The 27812-nt window shown below is 42.6% G+C and overlaps 1 protein-coding gene across 1 annotated transcript; it reads right to left on the reverse strand.

Moving 5' to 3' along the window:
• On the reverse strand, positions 1 to 27812 carry LOC115321752. Its single transcript, XM_040208521.2, has 2 exons — positions 27659 to 27812; positions 1 to 503 (listed from the first exon to the last, which is right to left on the reverse strand). The coding sequence occupies exons 1-2, from the start codon at positions 27810 to 27812 to the stop codon at positions 1 to 3; spliced, it is 657 nt and encodes a 218-aa protein (XP_040064455.2).

The following is a 27812-nucleotide window of genomic DNA, read 5'->3' on the forward strand; positions in this document are numbered from 1 at the left end:
TTACAATTCCAGGGAATATAATAACTGTATCGGCTGGCAAAGTTCACGATCATTGGGTCTAATTATACTGTAAGACCGTACCTTGCCGTCCCTTCCTGGGAATGTCTCGTTGACCCTGCAGATTTTCCACACATGTCGCGGTAGTCTGTTGTCCTTGAGAAGGACCAGGTCACCGGTTTGTATATAACTTGAATTGTTTTGTTTAGCGATGTGGGCTGATCTCAGTTCTAGCAAATATTCTGATACCCATCTTCTCCAAAATTGATTTATAATGGTGTTTTGATATTTCCAACCTCGCGCCAAGTTTTCAGGGCTTGCTTGATCTTCTGGAATTTGATGGGAGGAGAGGTTAATCAATTTGTGTCCCACCAGAAAGTGTGCTGGAGTGAGAGCCTCTAGTTCCTTTGCATCGGTGGAAATAAACGTCACCGGACGGGGGTCGACTACTGTTTCTACCTCTGTGAGGCCAGTTATCAGTTCTTTAAAATTCAGACTAGTGCGGCCTAGAATTTTACGCGGCGAAACCTTCACTGACCTCACTAGTCTCTTCCAAAACCCGCTCCACCAGGCAGCTCTCGCTACGATCGTTTTCCATCTCATTCTGTGGTCTGCAAAGTACGTTTGCGCTTCTTCCCCTCTATCGATTCAAAAAATCTCTGGATGTCTTGGGCTGCTCTTTTGAACGTTGAGGCATTGTCGGAATAAATCGTTTTCGGGATGCCTCTGCGTGCCACGAAGCGTGTGAATGCCAATAAAAAGGCTGTTGTCGTTAGGTCGTTCACGAGTTCGAGGTGCACAGCACGTGTCACGGCACAGGTAAACAGGACGATGTAAACCTTGCAGCTTCCGCAGCCACATCGACACATTATTGGCCCAACGAAATCCACCTCTGTTTCCTGTTTTTTCAAACGGTTCGCACCTTAAAACTCGGTCCGCTGGTCGTGGAGCTACAGGCTCGGATGCTTGTGTATAAGTTTGCTTTTGGCGAGTTATAAAGCGACGCAGGACCTTCCTTACGGCTTGTCTTCCCTTTAGAAGCCAATAAGTTTCACGTATTTGCGTCAACGTGTCTTGAACTTCGGCGTGCAGTAGCCAACGATGTTCATAAGCGATGAGAAGGGAAGTGAATCGGTGGTGTGCAGGTATAATAACCGGATGTTTCACTTCCTCTTCGTTGTCACTAAATTGTAATCGGCCACCAACTTTTACGATACAATCACAGTCAATAATTGGGTTAAGCATTTCGATTTTTGAAGTCTTGTGGACTTGTTGATCTCGCAACAGTTTGATTTCCATTGAGAAGGCCTCATTCTGTGTTGATTTTATCCAGAATTTTTCTGCTTCTATAATTTCCTTGCTCGTTAGGAGGCCACTTCGTTGGTGTTGTTGTTTTACGTTGTTTGTGAAACGTTTTTTTGTTCACGCTGCCACTCAAATCAACTTAATACATGAACTGTAGTCCTCCAAGCTCACCAGCTGATTATCTTGCGGTACTGTGAGTTGTATAACTGTCTTTTTCTTTTCTTCCGTGAGGTATTCATTGCATTCTGGTTTACCCTGTTTTGAACTCGGCCATGATGTTTCGGAGCGATGTAACCAGATGGGTCCATTCGACCATGGCTTACTCTTGAGTAAAGACTTTGGCACAAGTCCCCGTGTTAGTAGGTCTGCTAAGTCTTCTGTACCAGGGCAATGCCTCCAGTCCCTTTGTTCCATCAGAGCTTGGATTTCCGAGACACGATTCGCTACGAATAGTTTCCACCGGGTTGTTGAACCACGAATCCAATAAAGGACAACCGTAGAGTCCGTCCACAAATATATTGGAAGTCCTTCCAGTTTCAACTTACTCGTGAGGAACTGCGTCAGTCGAGCGCCTAATAATGCCTCCGTTACTTCTAGTCGCGGAAAAGTCAACCGCCTGAGGGGTGCCACTCTCGATTTCACCATTATTAGAGCAGCCCTCCTTCCATTTGATCTTTCGATGTCAGGTATGCACAGCTCCGTATACTCTTGTACTTGCGTTGCAGAAGACATGTAGCGCCTTTTCTGTTTCGTCTTTGCAGAAGTCGAGAGCAATGAGTCTTGGGACCGTGATGTTTCTCAATGCAGTGAGATTTTTACACCATTCGTCCCACTCTTCGTAAAGGTCAGAAGGTAGTGTCTCATCGCAATCAACTCCTCGCTCCCATAGCTGCTGAAACAAAATTTTTACACTGATTATTGTAGGAGCCAGTAGTGCAATTGCATCGAAAATGCGAGATGATGCTTGCTATACAAAGCGTTTGCTGTCCTCTCTTGAGCACAAAAAGTTGATGAGAGAAGTGAGATCGAACTTGATCATGTCTGTTCGTGCTTCCCAACCAACACCTAAAACTTTCGTTGGACCAACCAGTTTAGTTAGTTCCTCTGGGCCAGAACTTTCTTTCCTCAATTCCTCTAATAATCTTGGATTATTAGACTTCCGCTTCCGAAGATTCATGCCTGCCCTTTTTATTATCTCCTTTGCTTCTCTGCATAGGATTTCTGCTTCTTTTAAATTTTCCAAACCCGTTATCAGGTCAGCAACATACAGGTGGTTCTTTAGAATCTTCGTGGTTTAAGGAAATTCTTTTTCCATTAAGTCTGAATGGTGTCTCACCGTGGCTGCCAGGAGAAACGGACTTGATGTTGCTCCAAAGGGAACTCTAGTCATCCTCCACGTCGCCACTCTTGGTATTTGATGTCCTTGTTTGGGTGTACTGTCATACCACAAGAAACGTAACGCGTTTCTCTTTTGCTCCGCCAAGGTGACTTGCAAAAATGCCTTCTCGAAGTCAGCTGTTACTGTGATGTTGTGCGTACGAAACGCGATGAGTAGATCGATCAAGTCAGCGTTTAAGTTTGTTCCGCTGGACAAGATATCGTTCAGAGAAAGTTCCCCTGTGGTGCTTGAAGACGCGTCAAATACAACCCGTAACTTTGTTGTTTGTCGGTCCTGTCGCACAACCGCTTGATGTGTCATGTTATATACTGGACTTCCGGCTTCCTGTGTGTTTACGACCTTTTCTGCGAAGCCAATTACAAGGTATTCCCGAATTGTGGTGTGGTAGTCGCCCATAAACGCTCTGTTTCCCATGAGGCTTGTAGTTAACGACCTGAGTCTTCTTTCTGCATTCTCCTTCTTGTCGTTCAGCTCTTGAACTTGATCATTCCATGGCAGGAAAACTTCATACCGTCCATCTTTATATTTTACTTTGCTCTGAAACTCCTCCAACAGAAGATTTGCTTTGGTCGATGACTCTTCTGCAGTTATCACAACGTGTTATAGTTCCTAGAATGACCGCAGCTGTTCAGATATGTCAGTTATGTCAGTTGCAGTCACTTTCAATACTCCTGCATTGGATCGGTATATAGCAGTAGACAAAGTTGAGGACGTGGGACCTTGTAGAGTCCAACCAAAGATAGTGTCGACGGCCATCAGCCCTTTTTCCAAACGCTTTACACTTCCACTTATTACTTACCAGTAATAGTCAGCTCCGATTAGAAGGCTGATGCCTTCTCACATTCGTTGTTGCTGAAAGCGGTATCCGCAATGGGCATATCTTCAGGTATGCTCAGCGCTACCTCTGATGGTGCGGCGATGATGTCGGCACAAATCTGTGGGACCTCTAAAGCTTCAATGCGTACGTCTTTTCTACTGTATTGATTGCGCAGCCATAGCTCTTCTCTTCGCCATTTTCTTGCAGCTGTTGCTGCGCCTTCTCCAAAGGTAAAGATGGTCAAGTCTTCCTCTCCAAGAACCTTCAGGTGAAGTTTCTCCGCGATGTCCTTTCTGACAAAAGTGCGTTGACTTCTTACACCATCAATCAGGAGCCAAACGAACCCCGGTCTCTTTCTCCTTCTGCCCACGCTTTGCTGTTTGTAGAAGCACTTAGCAATGCTTTTCCTTGTCAGTTTTCCTTATCAGTTGCCTTTAGAGAGGACTGGAGCACAGTTCCGGAAGGGTCTGCTTCGCTACTTGCTATTAAAGGGACACTGACAGTGACAGGGTATTTATGCTCGCCAAGGATTTTAGTTGTACATGACATATGAGAGCCCAGCTACCCAGAACACAATTTGCGGCCCGAAATTCGGTTTCCTTCTGCCCGAAAACCGCCGATCGAGAACTGGCCGGTTCGACTCTCGCTCATTCTCTTTTCCGTGGTCACGGGCCGCTTTCTAAGGTTTAGACACAACCACAAAATTTAATCAAAGTCGTTGGTCATTGAAGGAATACACTCAGTATTAAAAATAGAAAGAAAAAAATATGAAACCCACTCTTTGATACTTCTAAAAAGCTGCAAATACGTTGATTGAGAAAAAGTTGCACAGAGAACCGGAAGCATTATGTGCGTTCACTGCGCGTCGTTTCGTGTATCGTGGGACTCGCGGGGATGGCGATGGCAGCGGACGACGGGCGTGGGACCTCTACTTCAGAAGTCACGTTCGCGGTACCGGCGAATTCTGCCTGCTTTCGAAAGAGAAATTTACGACCCATCAAAAGAATTGTTATTCATCCCGTACGACACGCCCGACCACCAAGCCGGTTTGCACGAAGACGTCGCCGAGCCGTCGCCCCCTTTTCGTGGCTGAAGACATCGCTCGCGCAAACGTCAAGCATGGAGTGTGTACTTCGAGTTGGATATGCACGCGTACGATTTCACTACTAGGTGCGAATAGGGCCATGGCGTGGTGCTTCCGGACTTCGACCCGGGTGTGCTTTTGCTGGGGGAAAATCCCGGCAGCAAACTTTCCAACTTACAGTTCACCGGCTGCATTATTACTAAGAAAACACGCGGCGGAACCGGGTTCAATCCCATGTGAAAGCGTCCCGTTTTTTTTCTTCTTCAAAAATTGTGCGATATTTACATTTCTTTTTTTTACAATTATCACTAAAACAACAACAACAACAACAACAACAAATGTTGTGGACGAAACGTCGCGGTACTCAATGCTACGGGATTTCCTTTTTGACACCTGCGAACTTAATGTAACCACTTCCCACAAAATACAAGGAGCATACAAATCCAGTAGCGTCCGCTTTCCGAGGTGCCCGCAAATGTTGTACAGGAATTACAGCCAGCCATTGGTCTCGGCCCCGTTGATCTTTCAGAAACTTGCGCAAACTCTGTCGCACAATGCCACTTTTTTTCGGACGCAGGACATGTGAACCAGCTCTTCACGCAACATCTTGGGGGTATTCTTTTCGGAGCCGATCACGGAAATTCACCACGGGTACTCACTACTCATCTCCAACTCCTCAATGTATAAAACAACTAATTTTTAAGTACAGAACAGCGAGCGGAACAGACATAACTGTAAAGGAATCGCACGGCAACGCTTCCTGCCACGCATGTAATCTGCTGCTCAAAAAAAAAAAAAAAAAGCACGGTGGGTGTAGCCACGTGACTTCCGCCACTCACTCTCTCCCCACTTCACCGACCTCCGCGCGCGGGTTCCAGTTTCGGTTTTGAGCAGTTGCGTTTTTTGGCTTTAATAAAAATATACGTTACTTTGTTGCAAAATATTCATTGGGTAGTCTTCCGACACCATAATAAAGTGCCTGGAAAAAATGAAATATTTTTTTGGGGGTGTCAGTGTCCCTTTAAGGGCTTGTTCAGAGTTTGCTTTGCGAATGCATTGTAGTTCGGGTCGCACATTGTTGTTGCATGCCTTCTGGAACAATTAGCACACTTTAGCTACCTGGCGCTTTTGCAATTGTTTACACAATGGTAAGGTTTAGTGCATCGAAAGCAACAATTGTTCCTTTTCAGGACTTCTTTTTTTTGGTCCAGTAATATGCGCACCGAACAGTTGGCAGCTATATGGTCAGCTGATCCGCAGAACAGGCACTGTTTTTCGTCGGTGTTCGCTCCTGTCGCGAACATAGCTTTTGAAGGTGAATATTGTCCTGGTCGATCCTTTATCTCAGTTGAAGAACTGGCCAGACTGTCAGTTGGTTGGACTATTCGGTTTCCATGCTGAGTCCGCTTTCGACTTTCGATTTCGCTTTTCAAGAAGTTCATAAACTCCTTTAGTTCGTTGCCTTCGTTTGTCGCTTCCGCTGTTGTTTTTCGATGATATTCTAGTTCGAAATCTGATGGCACAGCCTTTCGCAGAACTGTTAGTAGGAGTGTACCGTAGGTGCTTGAAGAAACACCAAGCGCCTCAAGGCTTCGGACTCCTGTCACAACTACGTCATACAACAACCTGAGCTTCTCCACTTAGTGAGAGTCGCTAACTGTTCTTACTGCCGGTAACCGTGACACGTGTTCTTCAATGATCAGCTTTTTTCTTCGAATCTTGTTTACAGGATGTCCACTGCAACGGTGTAGTTTTGAGATGTCAGTTGTAAGCCCTCAATTGCTGTAGAAGCTTTAGCTCTAAGGTAACTTTTCAGGTATTTAAACTTGTCAATTTCAGACAGAGACGTTATTCTTGATTGTAGCGGCAAACTGGTCCCAGAAACCTTGCCATGGCCGTATATCACTCGTAAAGTTTGCAATTTTCAGCTTTGGAAGTTTGACCGTTGCGTGTTTTTGACTGATATACCGTGGTGGTCTTGAACTTACGACTGGCATTGAGAAGTTCAACGTCGTGTTAGTCCTTCGTTCATGCCCTTTTAGTTTCCGTAGGACCTTTGTTTTCTTTGAGCTAATTCTTTCGGCGTAGCGTTCTGCGCTCACCATCTCCTCTTCAAGCGTGTCATCGATGATGGCTCTCTCAATCTGATCGTCGATTTCTTTTAATGCAGATTTTTTTTAGTGTCAAGATGTTAATTAAGCTTTTCTTCCAGCTTCCCGATGGACGTTGATTCCATGCCCAGAAGAGTTACGATTTTGGAAATGATCCTGGTGGTCGCTGATCGAACCACGTTTGTTTTCCTTTTGAGTTGATCGATGGCGGCAGGCGTTATTCGATCCATTTTCGTTGAGGTAAGTCCACTCAAGTGATCGTTGGGTCTTACGATGGATGATCCAAGTCTTTCTTGCCTTTCCTTGACACAGCTACGCAAAGGTTTCGGCACCATTTTTGTTACGTTTCTTCGTTAAGATGAATAAGATGAGTAAATGTAGCGAGTTCGTTCAGAAGGAAGGGCTTATGTACAATATTTACATGTTCATTCATTTGCTACCGGAGTCACCATCGATCCCTCCGTTCTTGTCGTCGCCGTCTAAAGTTCAATATTTTGTTACTTCTTCTTTTTGCACCAATTATTCAACACGGGCTAAGGTAACTGACTAGCGGAGTCTCGCTTTATTCTTCCTTTGGACGTCCCATTGGCGGAGGAGGGGTCACGTGCTTAAAGATGGCGAAGGGACCAGCAGACTTCGACTACACACGCAACGCAGCGCACATGTGCGCCCTGCTGAGGCCTGCGCAATGCCTGGGGAGCGTTAACCTTAACTAAACATGGGAATTCGCTATTCTGGTCTGCACGAGGACCGTGTGCAGGTACTCTAGTAGAGGTAATCCGGGCAGTGAGCAGCTGTGCGCTATGCTAACCCTGAAATTTACGCTTTCTGCTGTTCAAGTGTACATGAGCGATTTCATTTCGAATCTTGCGGGAACTTAAGGGTCATGTCTCAAAATCCTTTGAATATATATATATATATATACAGGGTGTCACAAAAGAAAATTTACACGGTCTTTTTAGCCGCAAAAATAAACTAAGCATCGCCGAACGCTCAATCTCCGCCCAAATGTAGAGCTAGAGGTCACAATCAGATGCCAAAGTTTCAGCCCGATCCGATGACTTAAAGGGATACTGAACCGAAATTTCGAACTCACAAAACAAGGCTGGACAGATAGGCGGGACGATGCAAAACCCAAGAACATCACTCATACAGCGATATCTCAATCGGATCGCCATATTTTTAGAAAAGAAGCGCCCGACTGAACGCGGCCGACGAGGTCGACAAGGCAAGGCACGTCACGATTCTTATTCCCTCTCCTCCTCACTACGTCCCGTGTCGAGCTGGTGAACCGAAGCGAGGAGGAGAGAAGCGAGGCCGCTCCCCCTCATTCTCAAATTCTGCCGGAGGACAGTGATGTCAGAGGCCTCGTTTGATCGCGCCCTTCTTTTCGAAAAGTGCGGCCATCCGTTTGAGATATCGATGTACGAGCAATGTTTCGGAGTACGTAGAGTCCCGTTCAACGCTTCTAGAGCCTTATTTTGCGAAATTCAAATTTCGGTTCAGTATCCCTTTAATCAAGTTATAAGTGATTTTCTGTAACTTTCAATGGGAAAATGGCGGCCGACAGAGTTTTCAAACACATGGGGCTCTATGGCACAAGAAACCGAAAACGGGCAAAAACGGGCTCCATTTTCCCATTGAAATTATCAGAAAATCACTTTTAACTTTTGATTAATTTATCGGATCGGGCTGAAACTTTGGCATCTGGTTGTGACCTCTAGCTCTACCTTTGGGCGGAGAATGAGCATTTGGCGATGCCTAGTTTATTTTTGCGGTTAAAAAGACCGTGTAAATTTTCATTTGTATATGCCGGGGAAATTTTTCGCTAGAACGAAACTGGAAAACACCACTGCGTCATATTTTTAGCTTTCATGTTTTTGACGTCTAAAGGATCAAATGTGGATTTGGAGAGTTGAGCGATCGTCGCAGGTCGCGTACTTAGGAGCTTTGCAAGGCTGATATACGTTTTACGTGGCTTTTTAGAAGATATTAAAAGCGTAAAATCAACATAAATATTTGCTTGTAGTTTCATTTGTTTCTGTAAAACAGTAGAACTTGGTCCTATTCATCATAAATTCATAATGTACTTGGTTTGGATGATGATAATCTTTGTTGCGTTCTAGTGTATGAATTAAGTTATTAACAAACGAAAGCTTAAACAAATACCTATTCAGCAAGTACAATATCGTTAAAGTCAAATACAATTATCTTAGCGAAAAACGTCTTTGATTACAAAGGGAAACTCTAAAAGTACTAACTTCAACATAGATTTTTTTTTAAGAAAGGCAATATTAAATGTTTTTTCTTTCTTTTTATTTGTCTTGGTTTCTTTCGGACTGTGTCCGAAAGAAGAGCCAGTGCAAAAGGCTGCCAAGCCTGACGAGGCACTGGTACCCTACAGTTCAATATACAAAACATTGTCCCATCGAACGCTACAACAGAAAAAAAAATGCTCAGAACAATGCTCAGAAACTACACGATATTACGAAGTACATAACAAGGAGTCAGCACTGAAAATAAAATACAACATATAGGTTGCAAGCCAAATAATCATAACAGATATTTGTATACAATGTAAATAATGAAGTACCCTCAGTATCGTCTATATTTATATAACATCAAATAAAAGCCAAATGTAGTATATGGTTTGGACATAGAAATCTGGACCATTAAAAAAAACGATATGTCAAAATGTTTCAAGTTCGATATTGGGATGAAAAGCTCGGCCGTCGTCATTTGTATGCCTAACAATCAAGTAATTCTTGGCACCCGATCAGAGCGTTCGTTGATGAACTAACGCAAAATTAAATAAAGTAATGCTGATGCGTACGCGGGACGCTATTTTTTGAATTTAGGATTTTCCTGCAAATGTCCACTGTATTAACTTTAATAAATCCGAAAGCTCAAAGAAAATTATTCCTTCAATTGTTCCATAAGATTAACAACTTATAGATAATTCACTCTAAAACGTTTATTTGGAATGATATTTTTGGAGTCAACAAAATATTCCAATTGTCGCTTCTCCTCGCACGCAAAGCATTGTAAGAAGGTAAGCTTGATCAAAACTACTGATATTCGTTCCTTTTTTTTTAAAGCAATGCTGCATACATCGTGGGAAATTACATACATTTACACAAAGCATCTGGTAACTTAAGTTCACGAGAACGTCTAATGTGACCGAAATGTGCCATCAAAGCAAGTTCCAGCATTACTCTCGTTGTTTAGCTTTTATTTAACATATCACTAATGGACGCATCCTTGTTTTCAGTTATAATTCATGCGTGGCGTCACCAAATGTTTCTAACCAAACTTACAACATTCCGTTTATTGCTTTTCTTCGCCTCGAGGTAGTGGGCCACACGTGCTGTGACGGCTTGCGGGTAGTTTCAGGTGGGTGTCGCGGCGTGGGTAGACCGCTCAAGCCTCCTTAAACAACCTCGGTTCGACAAAACTTGAAACAACTTTACGTGTTGTTGACTTTCTTTGTGTAGTTTTCCCTGATGTACCTGGAATTATCCTTTCGAAAAGTTATGCAGCCCATCTTGCCCAATGCTGCGACGGAAAAAGAGAGTAGAAGGCTCTTAGTCCCGTCAAGAACATGGATTAAGGTGCCGATGCAGGCGAGTTGGTTCATGACTTTGCCCGCGCATAAACCGGACAAACAGTAACAAGAGATCGTGTACGCTTAAACATGTCAACAAGTTCGTGGATGCGTGGTGGGTGTCATCTACAGAATCCCATTGTCATGGGGCCGGGTTTATACTGGACGATCGGGACGGCTGTGTCAATGAGAGAATGCGTGAGCATGCCCTTTCCCTGCGGTCAATGACAGGAGGTCAGTTATACGCACACTGCAGAGACTGCTTGTGCCACCCCGTCTTCAAAGATACCTTAATCGTTGGCAGGGGGCGCACAAAAGTGCAAAGGGAGGTGCTGGAGGCGCATGCAATCGAAAAAGCTGGCTCGCGGCACTGCGTCAGCCAGCATCTTCACAAAAAAAGAGAGATTTTATAGATGCATGGTGAGCTACACGGCCATTGGTTGTTCCGGCGTTGGTTGGCTTTGAGTTGTTTTCTTGTTTGAGCCATTTTTAATAAAACTTCAGTTGATAGTCAGCGCTTGTCCTGTGTTTTACTCCCGTTGTCCTCGTCTTTTTCGCGCGCTGTTCCCAATTTCTTAAGAACGTGGAATACGCTCAATTATATTTATTTATCTATTTCCGACTACTGAAAGCTCAATTATGTTATGTCTTCACGTTGTTGGGTTGCTATAGGGGGATCAGAATAACACCACGTAGTTCGACCTTTAGGTCCAGGAATAACACAAAAAGTGGCCAAAACGAACCATCGTATAGCGGCGTTAAGTTTGGGAAACGCTGTAATTCCCCACGGTATATCTGAGCTTTCCTTTAGAAAAACAGAAAAAAAAGAAGGTAGAAATCGATAAGCAAGCTTAGCTTCTCGTTAGAGTTAGCCTGCGTCGTGGAGCGGCAGTTGGAAACAGGGTTTTTATTTATTAAATAGAAGCCAACAAACGTTATGATTAAGTTCCAACAAATAATTGACGTTCTGGCCGAAACAAGTGACTGCGTCCTAGCATCGCATCCTAAAATTGAATTAAGATATATAGCCTTTTCGGTTGTGCAAATTTATATGTTCGAGACAAATATTACATATGATTTTTATTGGATGTAATAGATAATTCCAAGGGATCTACATACGACAAGAAAGCCTTTATTAAAAAAAAATGATGTTGGACTTTGTACGTTTACAAGTGTCTTTTAAATTCAAAGGTATTTTTCTCCAGAAATAACTTTATTTTACTATAACGCTGCGTACTTATTAAATAGGCATTTAAGTTTATATTTTATATATAATCGAAGTCATAAAATTGAATGTGGAGAAGAGAGCTGGAGGTCATTAACGGTGACAAACTGCTGACGATGGGTGAGAAAATATTCAACCCATTTTAGTGTGCCACTTTCAATACCTATGGTTTTAGTTTCACTAACAGGAGTTGGTGAGATACCTTATAAAATCTGTTCTCAAAATCTAAATATATACAGTCAGCGAATAATCGATTATCGAGTACACGCAGTTTTCAACTTGTGGATGAATAAAAGCAATTGTGTCTCGCCTGAAAATGATTTGCGAAAGCCGTGTTGAGTGAGGTAAAAAAGAATGAATTTGATTTTATATAGTTCGCGATACGGGAGACGAGCACGCGTTTCAGAATCTTGCAGGGGACGCTAGTGATTAGTATGGGACTGTAGTTGCAGGGTAAATTCTAACCATTATTTTTATTTACGGAAGCAACCCTCCCTATCTTCCAGTCTTCTGGAAGCTCAGCAGAATCGAGTGATTGCTGAAGAATCTTAGCGACGCCGACAGAGGAATGGGATGAGGGTAAAGACGCAGGCGAGCTGGGGACGAATCGGAGACGGTGCTGTTCTTGTCCCTTTTAACTCCTTGGGTCCGGGTTTTTCTATTATGTAATGCGATTTCTTTTTAAGAACACGGGAATACTACAGTTAACACCAGCGGAAGTTAAATGTTTGAGAGAGTCAATAACTTTAGCAATACTATTAGCCTCAATGAACACGGGATCCTTGGTCAAATACTCGCAGTTACTAAATAAAAGCACAACAGCGGAAGAAACATCAGAAGAGAACACTAAAAACACGTCGTTAAGCACACTGGGACACTCGTCGTTATCAATTGGTTCACCATCCAAATTTTCAGTACGATTCGTGAACTGTCAGGGGAAGGGGGTCCATGGAGCCCGGCCCCCCTCCCCGAAATCTCTCATTTTGCCGCTCCCCTCAAACACCATTTTGTCATGCGCGGCCTCCCTTCCCCCCCCCCCCCCCCCCCCCCCCCCGCCCAAATCCTGGTGCCTGCTGCATTCCAAATTTTCTTGGATTATGCAGCAACATGTTCGGTGGCGTAATGGTTAGGAAAGTTGTCTTCGCCGATTTGTCAGCAGAGTCATATTCATCAGCCGCGGTACGATATCTAGGCCATCGATATTGGTCGCGAGACGTTTTAGTACTTCGATACAATCATTTTTTTAATTGGAGAGCCGCCTAATGATAATTATACCAGGGTATCCATTGATTGTAACAGATTACACGAACAGGAACAATAATAATAACAATAAAAATGATAATCTTTATTTACTCAGGAGAGGCGCGGCGCTTAAACGGCTAGCGAGCTCTGTCATCTTCGTTTTCAATAGCATCCAGTTACATTCAACTGAGCCTTTTTTTAATCCACTTAGAAACGACTGTAAAAATAAAAAAAAACAAGTTCCTTTTTGATTTGGTCAGAGTCGTCATTGCTAATTACGTATCACTTTGGTTCTATTAGAAAACTTCAGCAGAGGAACAGTCGCAGAAATATTTAACATAGTGTGGTCACTTATTTTCGGTATGTATGTTACTTCTCCGCATAATTCGGGGGCAAGTAGTTAAGACCAAATCCAACAGGCTCGCACTTGTCGGTGTCAGTATGGTTTGTTCGAAAACAATTTCTTTAAAGTTAAAATATTAACACAAGTCAATATATTTCCGACAAACAAATGGAAACTAAGTTCTTGAAGGTATGGACGTTGATCATTCGATTCCTGGATAATTGAAATCACCCATCAAGGATACAGGGGATGATATGTACCGTGTTATGACGATGTTTATGGCATCAACAAGCTCGGTCACGAAGGTAAAGGAAGCGTTCCGGGGCGATAGGAATCCCCGATAACAATTCTTCCTTGAGCTGGTTCCACAGACACCGAGATGATTTTCAAGAATGACAATATATGAAGCGCGAATGACCCAGTAGTTTTTCATAGCTATTAGTGCACAACCTTCTTGCTTAGCTTCCTTGTCGTGTCTTTGGAAATGAAACTGGTTGAAATAGTCAAGCATTTATTTTTACGAATTTTACTGGGAAGCCATGTCTCTGTAAACACGGCAATATCGGCAAAACAGGAATCAATAGCAGAAGAAATTACGGTGTGGTCTCTGGCAACGCTTTTGATATTAGTAAATAAAACAGATACATGTGGTAAGGAGGAAGAATAGCCACTGCCCCTCGGCAACCGCTACGTGGCTGACGTGTCATTTTGCCCCGATGAGGCTGCATGCTGTCCCGAAGAGACGGTTGCTGGTGCACCGCTAGCAGTCTCTCGCGAAGTAGGAATTGAGGACTCGCAAATTTCACCAAAGACTGATTCGTATACGTATCATTATAACCAAAAAGCGATGTTAATATAAGCTAATGGTTTACCTTTAAGGCTTAAAAAATCGTTTTAACATAAAATTGAGGGCCGTCCTTATTTCCAGTTCTTGTCGAGAAGTGGCGTACCGAATGTTCTTGAAAGAACTAAGAACCTCCGGCTCTTTTTGTCTGTCGCATCACTGAACCAGATGTGCTGCACCACTTTTCGAAAGAATAATTCCAGGCACATCAGGGGAAACTAGCTAAAGAAAGTCATCAACACGTAAAGTTGTTTCAAGATGTGTTGAAGCGAGGTTGTGTAAGGAGGTTTGATGCTTGATACGTTTCCCCACGCCGCGACACGCACCTGACACTCCCCGCATGCCATCACAGCACGTATGGCCAACTACCTCGGCGCCAAGAAAAAAACAAAAGAAAAAAAAAATGCTGTAAGTTTAGTTAAGAACATTTGGTCTTACCACTTATGGACGAAAGCTTAAAAAAGGACGTGGCACTCAATGATATGGTAAATAAATAACTAAACATCGTGAATAATACTGCAACTGCTTTAACGGCACTTTCCGGTCACATAACTTGTGTTAGCAGATATTTTATATCATTGTATCTACTTCCCCAAAGATTATGTAGCCTTTCTTAAAAAAAAAAAAAAAAAGAAAAGAAACGAATATTAGTGGTTTTGAACAAGCCTACCTTCTTAGACTGCCTAGCGTGCGTGGAGAAACGACATTTGGAAAACGACGAAATTTCATACCAGGGCTCTTGGCACACCGACAAAATTTTGTTCCCTCCAAGACCTCCTCATAAACATTTTGGAGGTGAGCATTTAACCTTATGAGAAAATTTAGGGAATAATATTATATTGAGATTTGGGATCTTAGGTCAACAGATTAGGCATCTGCAGGGAAACCCTTATATAATAAACATAGCATCTCTCGTGCCTGTCAGAACTACTTTATTTGGGTGTTAAATCGAAGCAAACGAATACTCTCACAAACTTGCTATAACTGATTAGTTAACAGGCATACAAATGATTACGAAAAACCGTCGCGTCTCAAAAAAGGACTTAAAACGTTTCGTATTTTAAAATCAGCAAATTTTTATGGGCAAACCTTCTACGACATTTCAATTTACGAAATGTTTTAGACCACACTAAGTGGTATTCGCACAAAAAATATTTATAAATGACTTTAAAAAAATAATGTTGAAATTTCTACTGTTAGAGTATTCCCTGGTATTTAAAGATGTTTTTGGTAAGATAATTTTATTTGACTAACGATATTGCACCTGTTTAATGTCTATATTTATTCAAACTTTTATCTGTTATACAATTTATGTCATAAAATAAAACGTGACACAATTTACAATTGTCCAAACCAGGTACACTATCGTCAGGTAAGACTAAAATTTTATAGAAATAGATACAAATATCCACACATTTCCATGAACATTCGGCGCTTTAACGTAGCTTAAAAGCAATGTGACAAGCTTTGTTTTTGTTGCGCGGAAGCTCCCTCAGCCTAGCGAAGCGCTGGCGGAGTGGTGTCGATCGCCCAAATCTCACAACCCGACTTTGGTAACTTAGAAGAAAAAGAAACGCGAGAACTAAAAATAGAGAGCAAAACTGTTTTCAGTTTCATCCCAGTGAAGAATTGGCTCAGCGTATATCTTTTTCCAAGACATTTTGAGACACGGCCACGTTTTCTGCATAATTTGAAACGAAATTGCCGGCGTAAATAGTAGCGCTGATGTTTAGATACATTCCAAGTACCTTAAACATATTTTATTTGGCTGTACCGCTTCATACCTCAAGCAGGCCGCTATACATAATTTGTCGTTTGATTACCTCTTTACAATGACCTATACTTGCAACTGAAGAACGCAAGCACTCCCTGGCAAGAGGCACCCACTAAAAAGAGGAAAAGCAGTACCGGTCGAATTAATTAAAGAACTCGCCTTTGGCATCTCCACAACGCTGGCTCTATCTTTCTCATTCATTTATTTTCATCGTCTTCGGCGTCTTGTATACTTTTCTTAATATAATGTAATAGTCCACTGTGATGTTCTTATATGGGGCTACCTGAACTAAGATATCAATCAGAAAAAAAAAAAACACCATTCACACTGGTGGTTTTTTCTGAGTGGTATCTTTGTCCAGCTGGCCCATCGTAAGAATGACCCAACCAGCTCAGCTTAAGCCTGTGATAAGTCCATTGTGAACTAAAATCCCATGCATCTATTATACCAGAATCCCATGCATCTACTATTCACATGTAGTTGTTATTGACCAGAACTGAGTGGTGCTTTTCAGATATATCCAGTATAATGTTTCCTGTCGCGTCCGCCAAAATCTTTGAAATCGGTGGCTCCTTCAAAGTTCTCCTATCGTTCTGATGTGGTGCCATCTACGAGGAAGTTCCTCAAACTCGTGCCCAAGACTTCCACGGTCACTCGTTCGGATGATGCAACGCGGGAAAGAAAGAGAGAACGAGAGGGAGAGAGAGAGAGAGAGAGACGAGCTTTCTGTTTCCTTTTGGTTGCTTCCGGCCCCTAATCGATTTGGGCAAGGGGACGAGGCAGACGACGCGGTCACGTGACCCATTATGGCAGCTGCCTGTTGCGCAACGCTCTGCCAGTTCGGAGCAGCACTCCCGCGACTCGCTGCCAGAACCTGACGTCATGGACCCCGGTGGATAACCGCCAGCAGCTCGCTCATCCCACCACTGCTGCCAAAAACGGGTGAGCCAAACCTTTCCTCTTGTCCCTTTGCAGTATTTCTTTCCCCCGGTTACTTCCTCAAGTATGTAGGGAGTGTTCTCATTTCCCAACGAATCATCCTTTTGAATGGTAGATCGGCTATACTCGGAAGAATACATCGGACTCTAGAACCTTTGCTTTGTGGATCACCAATCACCAGGTTGCTCACAGCTTGTACGAAAACTAATACCTCTAGGGTTGTTATAAAACTATATCTAAAATTCAATAGTAATAACTTATTTTGATATTCCCAGGGCCCCAGGGACAGATGGGAGTAAGCGCAACATAAGTTAAAAGAAGAGAGTAATACACTTTGTTCATGACAACTCAAAACAGGAACTGGTGTTATAGCATTTTTAACTTGTATGATGGTTAGCCCCAGGGATAATGGAAGCCAATATGTCGTTTCATTAAAAATACGTTTTCGGGTCTAATGGCTAATGACATGCATTAGTCTTAGAATTAGGTACAACTAAGTTGTACTTGTGATCATCGAACGGTGAATGTAAAACGATGGAATAAAATGCCTGATTTAGTTACGGGTTAAGAAAAATCTTGCAGAAAGAGACACTCTCTGCTTTACGGCGGAAAGGGAGCAACATACAAAAAAAGCTTCTGTCGTATCTGCGATATTGTCCCTTGTACCAAAGGAAAAGGTGCAAACAAGATATAATATTTAGCCCAGATGCTGCCACTGCAGGAACAGAGTGCGAATATTTGCCCTCTGTGCTCACTTCTTCGTTCATGTCGCAGCAGAAGGAAGAAGCGGCGAATAGACACGGGGGATTATATAAGTTCGTGTTCAAGTACGAAAAAACACTTCGATACATTTGAGTTATCGGAGCCAGCTCGCCGTTAGTGAATGTGAAATGCATAACTTCACCGCTGTACCTTGTTCCGAAGATTCTGATTTTCCGATGGCATCCCTAATAATCCCACAGGGCTGAAAAACTGGCTCAAAATCTTTGACACGAGACGCATGGGTTTTAAACGTGGCATGTCGTGGACTGGCAGTCAGAGGAGGGCTGACGCCGGTGGTGCCTGATGGCCACAGGCGCGTCGCATTCCCGCTCATTTGCGCCAGTGACATCAGTTGTGGCTTGCGTCATCGCACATGCTCGTTGTGTTCGCCCAGCACCTTCTAGAATAGAAACAATGGTGTAACAGCTATTTCGTAAAGACAGTGCAGTGCGCGTCTTCTCCGCTCTCCTTTTCCCTCGAACAAATAAAAGGATTCCAAGCTGGGCTTCTGATTGTTTTACCCCCAAGTTACTTTCGCGTTGCGGCTAAAAGTCGCCGAGAAAAAAAAGAAAAAAAAAAGGAAAGTCGTGGAGATTGTAAGCTGCAACGGCCGACAGATACCGGTGGCACCGCCCCTACGCGAGAAGTTGAACTAGCAACGAGAGATAGCTTCCGGACAAAAGTGCAGAGGCATGCTAACAACTTAGCGTGATCATGCTTGAGAACAATGAAAATTACGTGTTGTTATTGCCCACGTGGTGTTATTGGGATTTTTTCTAGGTAATATTTCTTTTGGCCTGTTCAGATATCAGAAATTTATTTGACTGGCGCAGGGACAACGCACTCAGATAATCATTGATTTTGAACTTCTTCGAGGCGTAATTCGTGCGCATGTGATTTACAGTGTATGTACCAGAGCTAGGATCTTCCAGTTTGCACCGCAACAGCCAAATGCTGCAGGGGCGGTGTTAGAACATTTTTCTTGGAAAAGTGGGGAGGGGGCAAGACGTGATTGTCGACCTCGTTTGGGGTGCGCGAAAGGGGTAGCGGGGCGCGGAGGGGGGGATTTGTGAAATGTTTTGAACTTGCTGGCTATAATCACAGGCTGCACGTTTTTTTTTTTTTTTAATGAAACGTAGATTGGCTTTTAGTCAATCACCTGTGTGTGTGAATGAACACGAGTCACTTCGAGTTTTAACGAGTTAGAGTTGTTTGGTTTCCTTTTATTGGTAGCGTTAATCCGTAACAAAAAACAACAACAACAAGCTAGGAAATATTTGGAACAAATCTGCGATCTGAAGACTAAAAGAGGTTCTATTATCTCAAGCGTACCCAAATTTGCGAGCACCAACATCGTGTGGATTATAGCCTAATTAACAAACTAATGCAACTAGCCAGTGAAGAATAGAAACCTCAACAAACTAAGCACACAATTTAATATTTAAAAAAAAGCAAAATATACAATCCATCACCCAAACTATTGGTACCTTGAAACCATTTTTATACGAATGTTTTATGGAGACCATTGTTTTGAAATACTGATGACGTTGGTTTCTTATCACAAGATATCTGGATATAATGCCACCATACCATCCGATAGCACGGCTGGAAGCATGCATGATGAATCCCACTGCTGCATTGAAAATAAGGTCGCCTTTAAATCATTGTTAGTTCGTGAGTAGACTCGGAACGAAGGTCTGTAAAACATCGACATGTATTCATGATGTAACCTATCAATAATTAATGTAGAAAGCACTACAATAGATCGATTGTACTGCACACACCAGCACGCACCTGTTACAAGACAAAGTACACAATGTTACTAAATAAAAAAAAGTTTTCAAGAGTGCAGAAAAAATTAAAGATTTCATAGAAACACACATCCGAATCAAATTTCAGTGATATAGCACGTCCCCCAATGGCAAGCGCCCATGAACTTCAGTCCGCACCATTGTTTTAAGAAAAGAGGTGTACAATTCATTCATTCATTCATTCATTCATTCATTCATTTATTTTTCGTGCTCATGAACGGCGAGTAGCCTATGTAATGATGCACAGAGTCAAAAGAAACACACATAAGAAATCAACAGCACATGCGACAGCTAATATCTATTATGGGGGAACAGGAAATAGGTAACAGTTAAATATCAGCCAGAGAACACCTAAACGCTTGAACACTTGAGTTGAAAATGTCGATGTCGATGCTGGTTGTACTGAACCTGTTATAAAAATGTTGGATGCGGTTCATGGGACTGGAGAGGTTGATTTTTTTAACTGAGAAAGTGGGATTAACCCTCAAAAGCACTCGCGGTACATATATGCTAATAGCTGATGTAAGGGTCGAACAGTCAATGCAACCATGAGCGCATTTATACAAAAAAACTAGATCGCGCTCAAGTCTTCTCGAGCTTAGTGTGGTACAATCACATCGTCGTAAAAGCCTGTTATACTCATAATAAACACTGCGGCCAATATAGCGATCATATACAATACGGAAGAAACGTCTCTGCACGTTTTCGATTTTTGCTTGGTTTGCATTACCAATACAATTCCAAACAACAGAACTAAACTCAAGCTTGCTACGTATTAATGAAAAATACAAAATGAATATGCAAGCTGACGAAGGGAATTCACGTGTTATTCTCGAAATAACACCTAGCGTCCGATAGGCAGCATTTGTGATGTTGGAAACATGTTCATTGAATGACAAAGATGAATCAATATATACTCCTAGATCTCTTGTGCATTCAACCCTACGCAGAGGTAGGTTCTCAAGATAATAACAAAAACTTACAATTTCCAGTTTCTTAGAAAAGGACATAACTACAGTTTTTTTAGGATTTAGTGTTAACAAATTGCGGCAACACCAATGATACACAGCATTAACATCCTCCAGTATCATTTCACAGTCATAGATGGATGAGACCTGCCTAAACAATTTGATGTCGTCAGCATATTGCAAAATATGTGAATGGTGGACACAAGAACCAAGATCATTTATAAAGACATTGAATAAAATTGGTCCTAGTATGGACCCCTGTGGCACACCCGAAAATGACACATAAGGTTTAGAATGATGTCCCATTATACGAACGAAGTTTTTTCTTTCCATCAGATAGTTCAAAAAAAATTTGCAAAGCTGGTTATTGACTCCATATGTCCCCAATTTATGGACAAGAATTGAATGATTAACCAAGTCAAACGCTTTCGATAGATCAAAGTATACGGCGTCTACCTGCCCACGCTGATTGGTAATCGGCGAAACGAAGTTTAAAAATGATACTAGATTGGTCTCTACAGACCTGCCAGAGAAGAAACCGTGTTGTGAAATGCTAATTGTGCTCCGTGAAATGCATTGTGCTCCGTCATTGTGCTGCACTTCGAAGGTGTCTTCAATACAATCAATACCTATGTTGTTAGCGAGAGATTGGCCAACTGTGAGCAAGGCTAGATCGAACACACAAAACGTGTGTTCGAAGGATGCGGACGACGCTGGTATTGTAACAGCGATAACAGCAAGCTTATGTAACTCCTGAAAACCGAGCTTAAATTCCTCGAGAACTGCAACAAATTGAGGCTGTGTTTTTACCTCGCACCTTCTACATCGATGCGCTGAAGGAGCTTTCTAAGGAGGTTGCACTCAACTTCCACGCTTTCAGCGTCGTATGAATAGGGCTGAGTAAAGGAACATCCAAAAATGTCCTACCTTCTGGAGGGATAGTAGTCATTTCACTGATGACATTATTATTTTCAGTTAAGTTGCTCGTCAGCTCGGCCTCAGTGCGGTTGAGAAAGGGGAGAAACGCTATTACTCTAAATGCCTTTTTTGCTTCGCGAATTTCGTCTTCTAATGACCTTCCTTCAGTGACTACTGGAAATGAGAAGGCAGCCGCGTCGCTCTTCGCGCTTGTTTCAATGTCACGCCGTCTTCCTCGGCAATCTTGCAGCCTTGGGCTCATATCGAGTAATAAATGTCTTCGGAATTTCTCTCCTCGGAAATGTCGTCAATGGATGCACGCGCCATGAGGCACGCTCGGGTGAGAAAGTGTTTGTCTTGCAGAAAGTAAAAAATATTCTTCAGGCGGCTAAGCAACCACGTAAAGAGACATAAAAAAGAAACGAAAAAAAAAGACACGATATGTTCAGCCGCTTAAGCAGAGCTTCAGTTGCCCGCTTGCTCTTCGTCGCAATGACTGCTCTGCATGCAGCTCGACAATAGGCAAACGAAGCCTTTTTTGAACGTTTAGAAATAAGGGGCGCGTGGCGGGTCGTGGAGACTTTCAAGCAGGGCGAAACCATTCCTCGCTGGTTTTACCAAATCCCATGTATGCCAATACTGGCAACTCGCGGGCGAAAAACAGCGCGGGCGAAAAGTGATCGCAGCGCCCCTGGCGAGCTCGGAGTCTCCGCTAGCCGTCGAATCCTCCACAACGCATTAATTTTGCCTATCTCTGTGCGAGGTGACCAATGAAAATAAAAATTGTCGCGTGTATTCGCTGCTTTGAATGTTAAAAAATAGGTGCAATCTCATGAGTGAAGGACATTTTCTTCGCATTGAACAGATGTTACAGCTTTCAGGGTGCAATTTTCGTGCTCTCCTGAAGAAAAGACTCTGTCAGAACTAACGTAAGCCAATCAAAACTTGAATGTACCATCGCCCTGCTTCTTGAAAAAGGGCAATGTAAAAAAATCTTCAGAACATAGCTACGTCTCAACTTTACTGTTCTTGTCGATTCATTTGTTTTGTTGTTGCAATTCAAATTTCTCATGAATGTGTTGCTTAAAACTGTTTCGTCGAATAGGCGAGCTGGCTAATCCCGATCGTCTCCGCATAAAGAAGCAAAAGGCAATTTCGAACCACGTACGCTACTGCGATATCAGTACGCTCTGGAAGGATTCGATTGTGCACATGAAAATCCGACGCTATTACTAAAACTACTAAAAGCGGAGTTACAAAAAAAAAAGAAAAAAAAAAAAGGCATCCGTTGGACGGTCGGGCACCTCCTTCCATTTTTCAGTCTACTTTCTTTTTTATGCTTGAGTCTACGCTACGCTGCCGCGGCCTTTCCTCCTCCAGCGTTGATGTTTTTTTATTGCTCTTTTTCCTTTCTTTTGTTTACTTAACGTTCAAACCATCGCGTATTTTGCTTTGCCTTGTTTGGCTTAGTTTTTACCTTATTTTCTTCGCTTCGTCGCTTACTACCACCGGTTCGTCTGCTACGCTATGCCCAGTCATCTGCAGGGCCGTCTGCAACGTTGTTGTTAGTATTTTTTTTCCATTGTCTGTGATAACCTCCTTTGTTCGCCTTCTTTTGAGTTTCTGATCCGAAGTCTCCATTTGTACTTAATAAGTATATTAAAAAGTGTAAGCTCGTTATACGCTTCTATTTGGGTTTTATTTGAGTATACGTGGTCACGTCTGCTATGGGTCATCGTTGGTTGATGAACCGGCCGCCTTCGGGCATACACCAGCGCGTACTTGGAGACGGCAGGCATGCCATCTGCTGCTTACTACTGCAAAAGCAAGTTTCTGTGATGTGGTTGAAAATCCTTCTTCCGCTTCCCAAAGACCGAACAAACGTGAGGAATTAAGTTACTTCAAAATAAACTGGAAGAGCTATCCAAGTTTGGCTTCAAAATCGCCACTGACGCCTCAACAGACGAATATTTCACCAAACAAAAGTTCAGCTGAAAACGCACTTGAGGCCGCTGATCGACACTGAAAACAAAGGCACGGTGTTCAAAGATTACCTGGACATGTACATCAACAAGGACTTGAATGTACTTTTGAACTGCTTCGCCAAGCGAGTAAACAAAAAACCTGTTAAGTCTATGGAAAGTAATGCAAAAGCAAAAAAAGGTCACACACTGCTAGCACGAAGCAGATTGTAGCGTGCGACTCTTATTTACCGGGCAGTGTGAGTTGGACTACGTTTTTTCTTTCCTCTGTTTTGTTCTTAGTAACTACCAGCGCCGCGAAAGCAAATAAACAAACGTGTAACGAGCAGCTGAAAAAAAAAGAAAAGAAAAAAAAGTAAAGCTTTTTTTTTTAATAGTTTCGTCGTGTTGCTTTCATTTTGTTTGTTGTGGACTCAACACCAACGGCGAGCACCACCTGCTAATTTTCAATGCTCCTACCGACGTTCGACGTTCCGTGCGATCGTCGTCGTTGAAGCAAATATTTGCTCGGTGATTTGCATCTTTGTATCGTCTGCTAACGTTTTTTGTTTCATTCGCCGTTGTTCGCAACTGTTCCCCATTTCTTTTTATTTTCGTCTGGGATGCGGACCCCATCTTTCCTGCAAAGTTCGGAAAGTGTTTGCACCGCAATATTTCTCGTTACTCTTTGTTTTTGTAAAGCTGCAGAGGCTTGTGCGCTGGCATTGGTAAATTTAAAATGTTGATTGCGCACGTTTTAATAATCACCTATTCAGGTAAGAAATTGTGACAACGCAGTTTGTAACGGATAAACAGTAACTTTTTATGACGTAGTTCGAGTAGCTAAACGCCTGTTTTCCACTTCCCAGATGCGCTTCAAAGGCGTGTGATCCCCCTGAGTGGCGTTTGAGACCTCCAAATAAACTGCTCTATTTTTGTTTCTGCGCGCGTTGTTATTTGATTGTCCTTGCAGTTGCGATCAGTGGATTCCACTTTGCAAGCGGACTGACCGTAATGAATTGTTTCTGCTGTTGAGGTGACGAAACGGGGCACGCGAAGCTCGAGGACGTCGCGGAGCCTATACTTTTCCATTGCGTCGTCTGCTCCCGTAAACTCCGAGTCCGCTAGAGGCGCCACTGTCACATTCGCCGCCGCTCCCATAGGTTTTTGGAGGAGTTTCCAGTATTGGCGAAGCTATATCGTATTTGGTTTTACTGCTTCGCACACATCCACAATGACAGGGTTTAGGCGGTAGTTCACGAAATGCACAAAAACCGCATGCGGAGCATCTTAAATTAACAGTGCCTATACATCCTTTTGAGTTTCATGATACTATGACACCGGCGCCGTCGTGTGTTCGCCACACAGCTCCACCTCACTACAATACAGACTTGCTCCGTTTTACTGATGACTTTGGTTTCATCCATCATCAATACACAACGCTGAAAGCCCTTCGTTTCTTCCTCAGCCGTTAACATCAGATGGCGTAAAATGCCTCTGTTCTTGAACGGAATGATGAATGAACTTGGCATTCATTGGCACATCTCTCAACTTCTTGTTTACAATCTCATCATACTTGCCAATCAGGTTGAAGAGTTGGAGGCAGTTTTCTTTGCTCTTACTTTCGACATTTTTGTCATGTCCTCTCTTTCTCTGTGCGACGGTATACATCAAAATATCTGCCGCAAGATATATACGGTCAGGGATGGGCAAAATACACGCAAATATGTATCGAAATACAAATACAAAATACTTCATCAAAAATGTATTTAATTACAAATCTAATTACATTTTCAAAAAAGCATTTAAGTACAAGATACAAATACAACCAAATGTATTTGGTCTCCTCCAAATACTCTTTCAAATACATTCCTCAAAGTTTGCGTCAGCTAGTTCAGGGCACCTGCAACGGGTTTCTGGGTATCTCATTTTAATTTTGCATCGCACACTCGGGAGTTAGTGTGCGAGGCTCTAGTAACGTAATAAAAATTTAATCAGAAAAAAGTGTAATCAGCTTCGACGTAATAGGTGAAAAAAGCACAGAGCTTCAAGCAGTTTTTTTTTGTCGATTACATTTTGGTATAGACCAACACAGGACCGAGACGACTAAGACTCGCAGAACTAGCTAGAGAGTTTTTTATTGTTGCAACTCGCACCAGTTACGAAAATCTGAACGACCCGCGCATTTAGAATGTTCCAGGCAAAAATATGGATGGAAATCAGGCTGGAAAGCATCACAAGTTGTCACATGCACTTATTTAGCCAGTCTGCCTGTGAACGTCGATTTCGTCACTATTCTTGCCCTGGACTAGCACCGTAAGCACGAAGTCACTAAACGCTTGTGTTTGATTGAGAGACACGGCATTCGGTGCAGAACGTAGTTTTCTTCCTGTCTGGACACTTCTTAGGATGAGCAAAATGAGTCGTGACAATAAATTTGAGGGATGTATTTTCGCCCATAAAATTTTATTTAATTACAATTGTATTTGAAATACCCACGTTTTAATATTTAAATACACACGTCAAATACATTACACAATTTGTAATTAAATACAGATGCAAAATACACAAATATTTAAAATACGTATTTCAAATACTTGTATTTGAAATACTGCCCATCCCTGTATACGGTTTTCTTGTACGTGCGTAGAGTGAGCATTGCTCAGATTGGTTACGATCAACGGTACTAGAACTGCTCAGTTTGGAAAATGCCATAGACTGCTCTAAAAAAGTGGCACCGATCCGTACTCGAGAACCGAGCTAATGGCGATCACAACGCCGCCATTTCTCCCGCAGCGGCCACTCGAGGAACTGCACGTGACTTCTATTTTGGCTTTAATTGGCCATTTTGGCGCCGAAACAGATACGGTGGAAGTTGTTTCAGGGGTGTCACCCCCGTCTCCCAAGCAGACACGCCGAGAATTACTACCGAAGTTAAGATGCACCTATATCGGGACGCGCTGCCTGAAAGCACCGCTGCGGCATGGTTGAATAAAAATAACATTATTTGTGTTACAAAACCTTGCAAACTAAAGATTTTAGAAAATGTCACGCGCCCTTCATTTTGTACTAATCTCCAATAAAGTTACTACAAAAACAGTTTTTTTCCGTTTGTTTTCACGCAACAACATGCTTTCTGAAAGCTCAAGGTGACCACAGTACAGACACATGATAAAGAGTGGCGCTGTTGTCGTATTTAGCTCGGTCTCGGTGGACGCCAGCGGCCCAGGTTTCGACGGCGAGTTTCGCAACTGAGTGTTCTAGTAAAGGTGGTTACGATTGACTCGCCTGGTCGTCTGGGTTTCATACCTGTGTAGAAAATCCTCAATGGCAACGCTCCTGCGCGACTGAGTTTTCGTGCATTCGAAAGGCAGTCTCCGTGTCTAAAGATTTTACAGTTTGTTTATCCAGCGCAAACAAACGCAGATTTATTATATGCTGGGGTGAAAAACATTCTACACGAGTAACAGAAGCCGCATTAACTTGCACACTTTTCTGTAGCCAGTGAAATAACCGGTACCAGTCAGAGTGAAGGCTTCGACCCACATTCCTGCATTTTTGAGGTGAGAATGGATTGAGAATTGATGCCTAAGTGACTCCGCCTTAAATCTTGAAATCACCCACTGACCTGAAAATGTCGCGTCATCTTCCGACGTGGTGAGTCTGGGAGCACGGCCAACTTGATCTTCGTCTCACACACAAGGAAGAACTCGTCGTAGTTGTGATGCTTGCAACCTTGCTTAATGCAGCACGCACACGCGCGTACTTGGTTTGGATGAAGAAGAGGTAAAATTCAACTAGCTTTGTGTCACGCGAAATACCGCTTCTGAAACCGTGCTGATTTGGAATAAAAATTATTTCTGCCCAGATAAGTTGCGATTAATTATATGTTCTAATATTTTTGACCATACACAAAGTAGGAAAATAGCTCTGTAGTTTTCTGCTTTTTTTCCCCGCCTTTGTGAGCCGGCTCAACATTCGCTTTCTCCAATTGCATGGGTAGTCACCAGAAGGTAAAGAATTATCGAATAATGCGTACAAGAAAAAGGACAAAATACCCGAATGCTCCTTTAGTACCCGGCTTGAAATCCCGTCTGGGCCGCTAGATTTATTTTCATTTAAATTGTTTATGACTTTTAGAATCCCGTCTTGGGCTTATTTCGACGTCAGTTATGCTATTTTCTATAGGCAAAAAAGCTTAAAGGACAACCACTATGGGTGACGAAAATACGGATTCAAAATAGTTGTTGAAGAGTATCGCTTTTTCCTTATCGTTTTCAACAAGCCGATCTGAATCGGTGACTGGAGAAATGCCTGTCGTGTCGTCCTTGGATGCTTTTACGAACTTCCAGGATTCCTTCGGGTTTTGCTTTAATCTATCGTCAAGGTAGTGGAGGTATATGGTCTTCAAGTACGACACCTTACTTTTAAGAAGTGCTGTGAGTTCTCTTAGGCGGCACAGAGTATAAGGATTGCTATCTGTTCGCTATTTCACATATGCATGCCTGTTTTTATTACTAATAGTTTGTAGCTCTTCGTTCATCCATGGTTTACCTTTCCATTTTCTGGGCGTGATAACTTTTGAGGAAATGTAAGTGTCAACGAGGGCTTCTAACTTTGTTTTAAACACATCCCATAACGTATCTATATCAACATGACAACTGGTTTCTTGGAACGAAGCGACAATATTAAAAAGCTCGTCTGCCAT

Source organism: Ixodes scapularis, unplaced genomic scaffold (assembly GCF_016920785.2).
Source record: "Ixodes scapularis isolate PalLabHiFi unplaced genomic scaffold, ASM1692078v2 PGA_scaffold7__128_contigs__length_106722199, whole genome shotgun sequence".
In the NCBI taxonomy this organism is placed as follows: Eukaryota; Metazoa; Arthropoda; class Arachnida; order Ixodida; family Ixodidae; genus Ixodes; species Ixodes scapularis.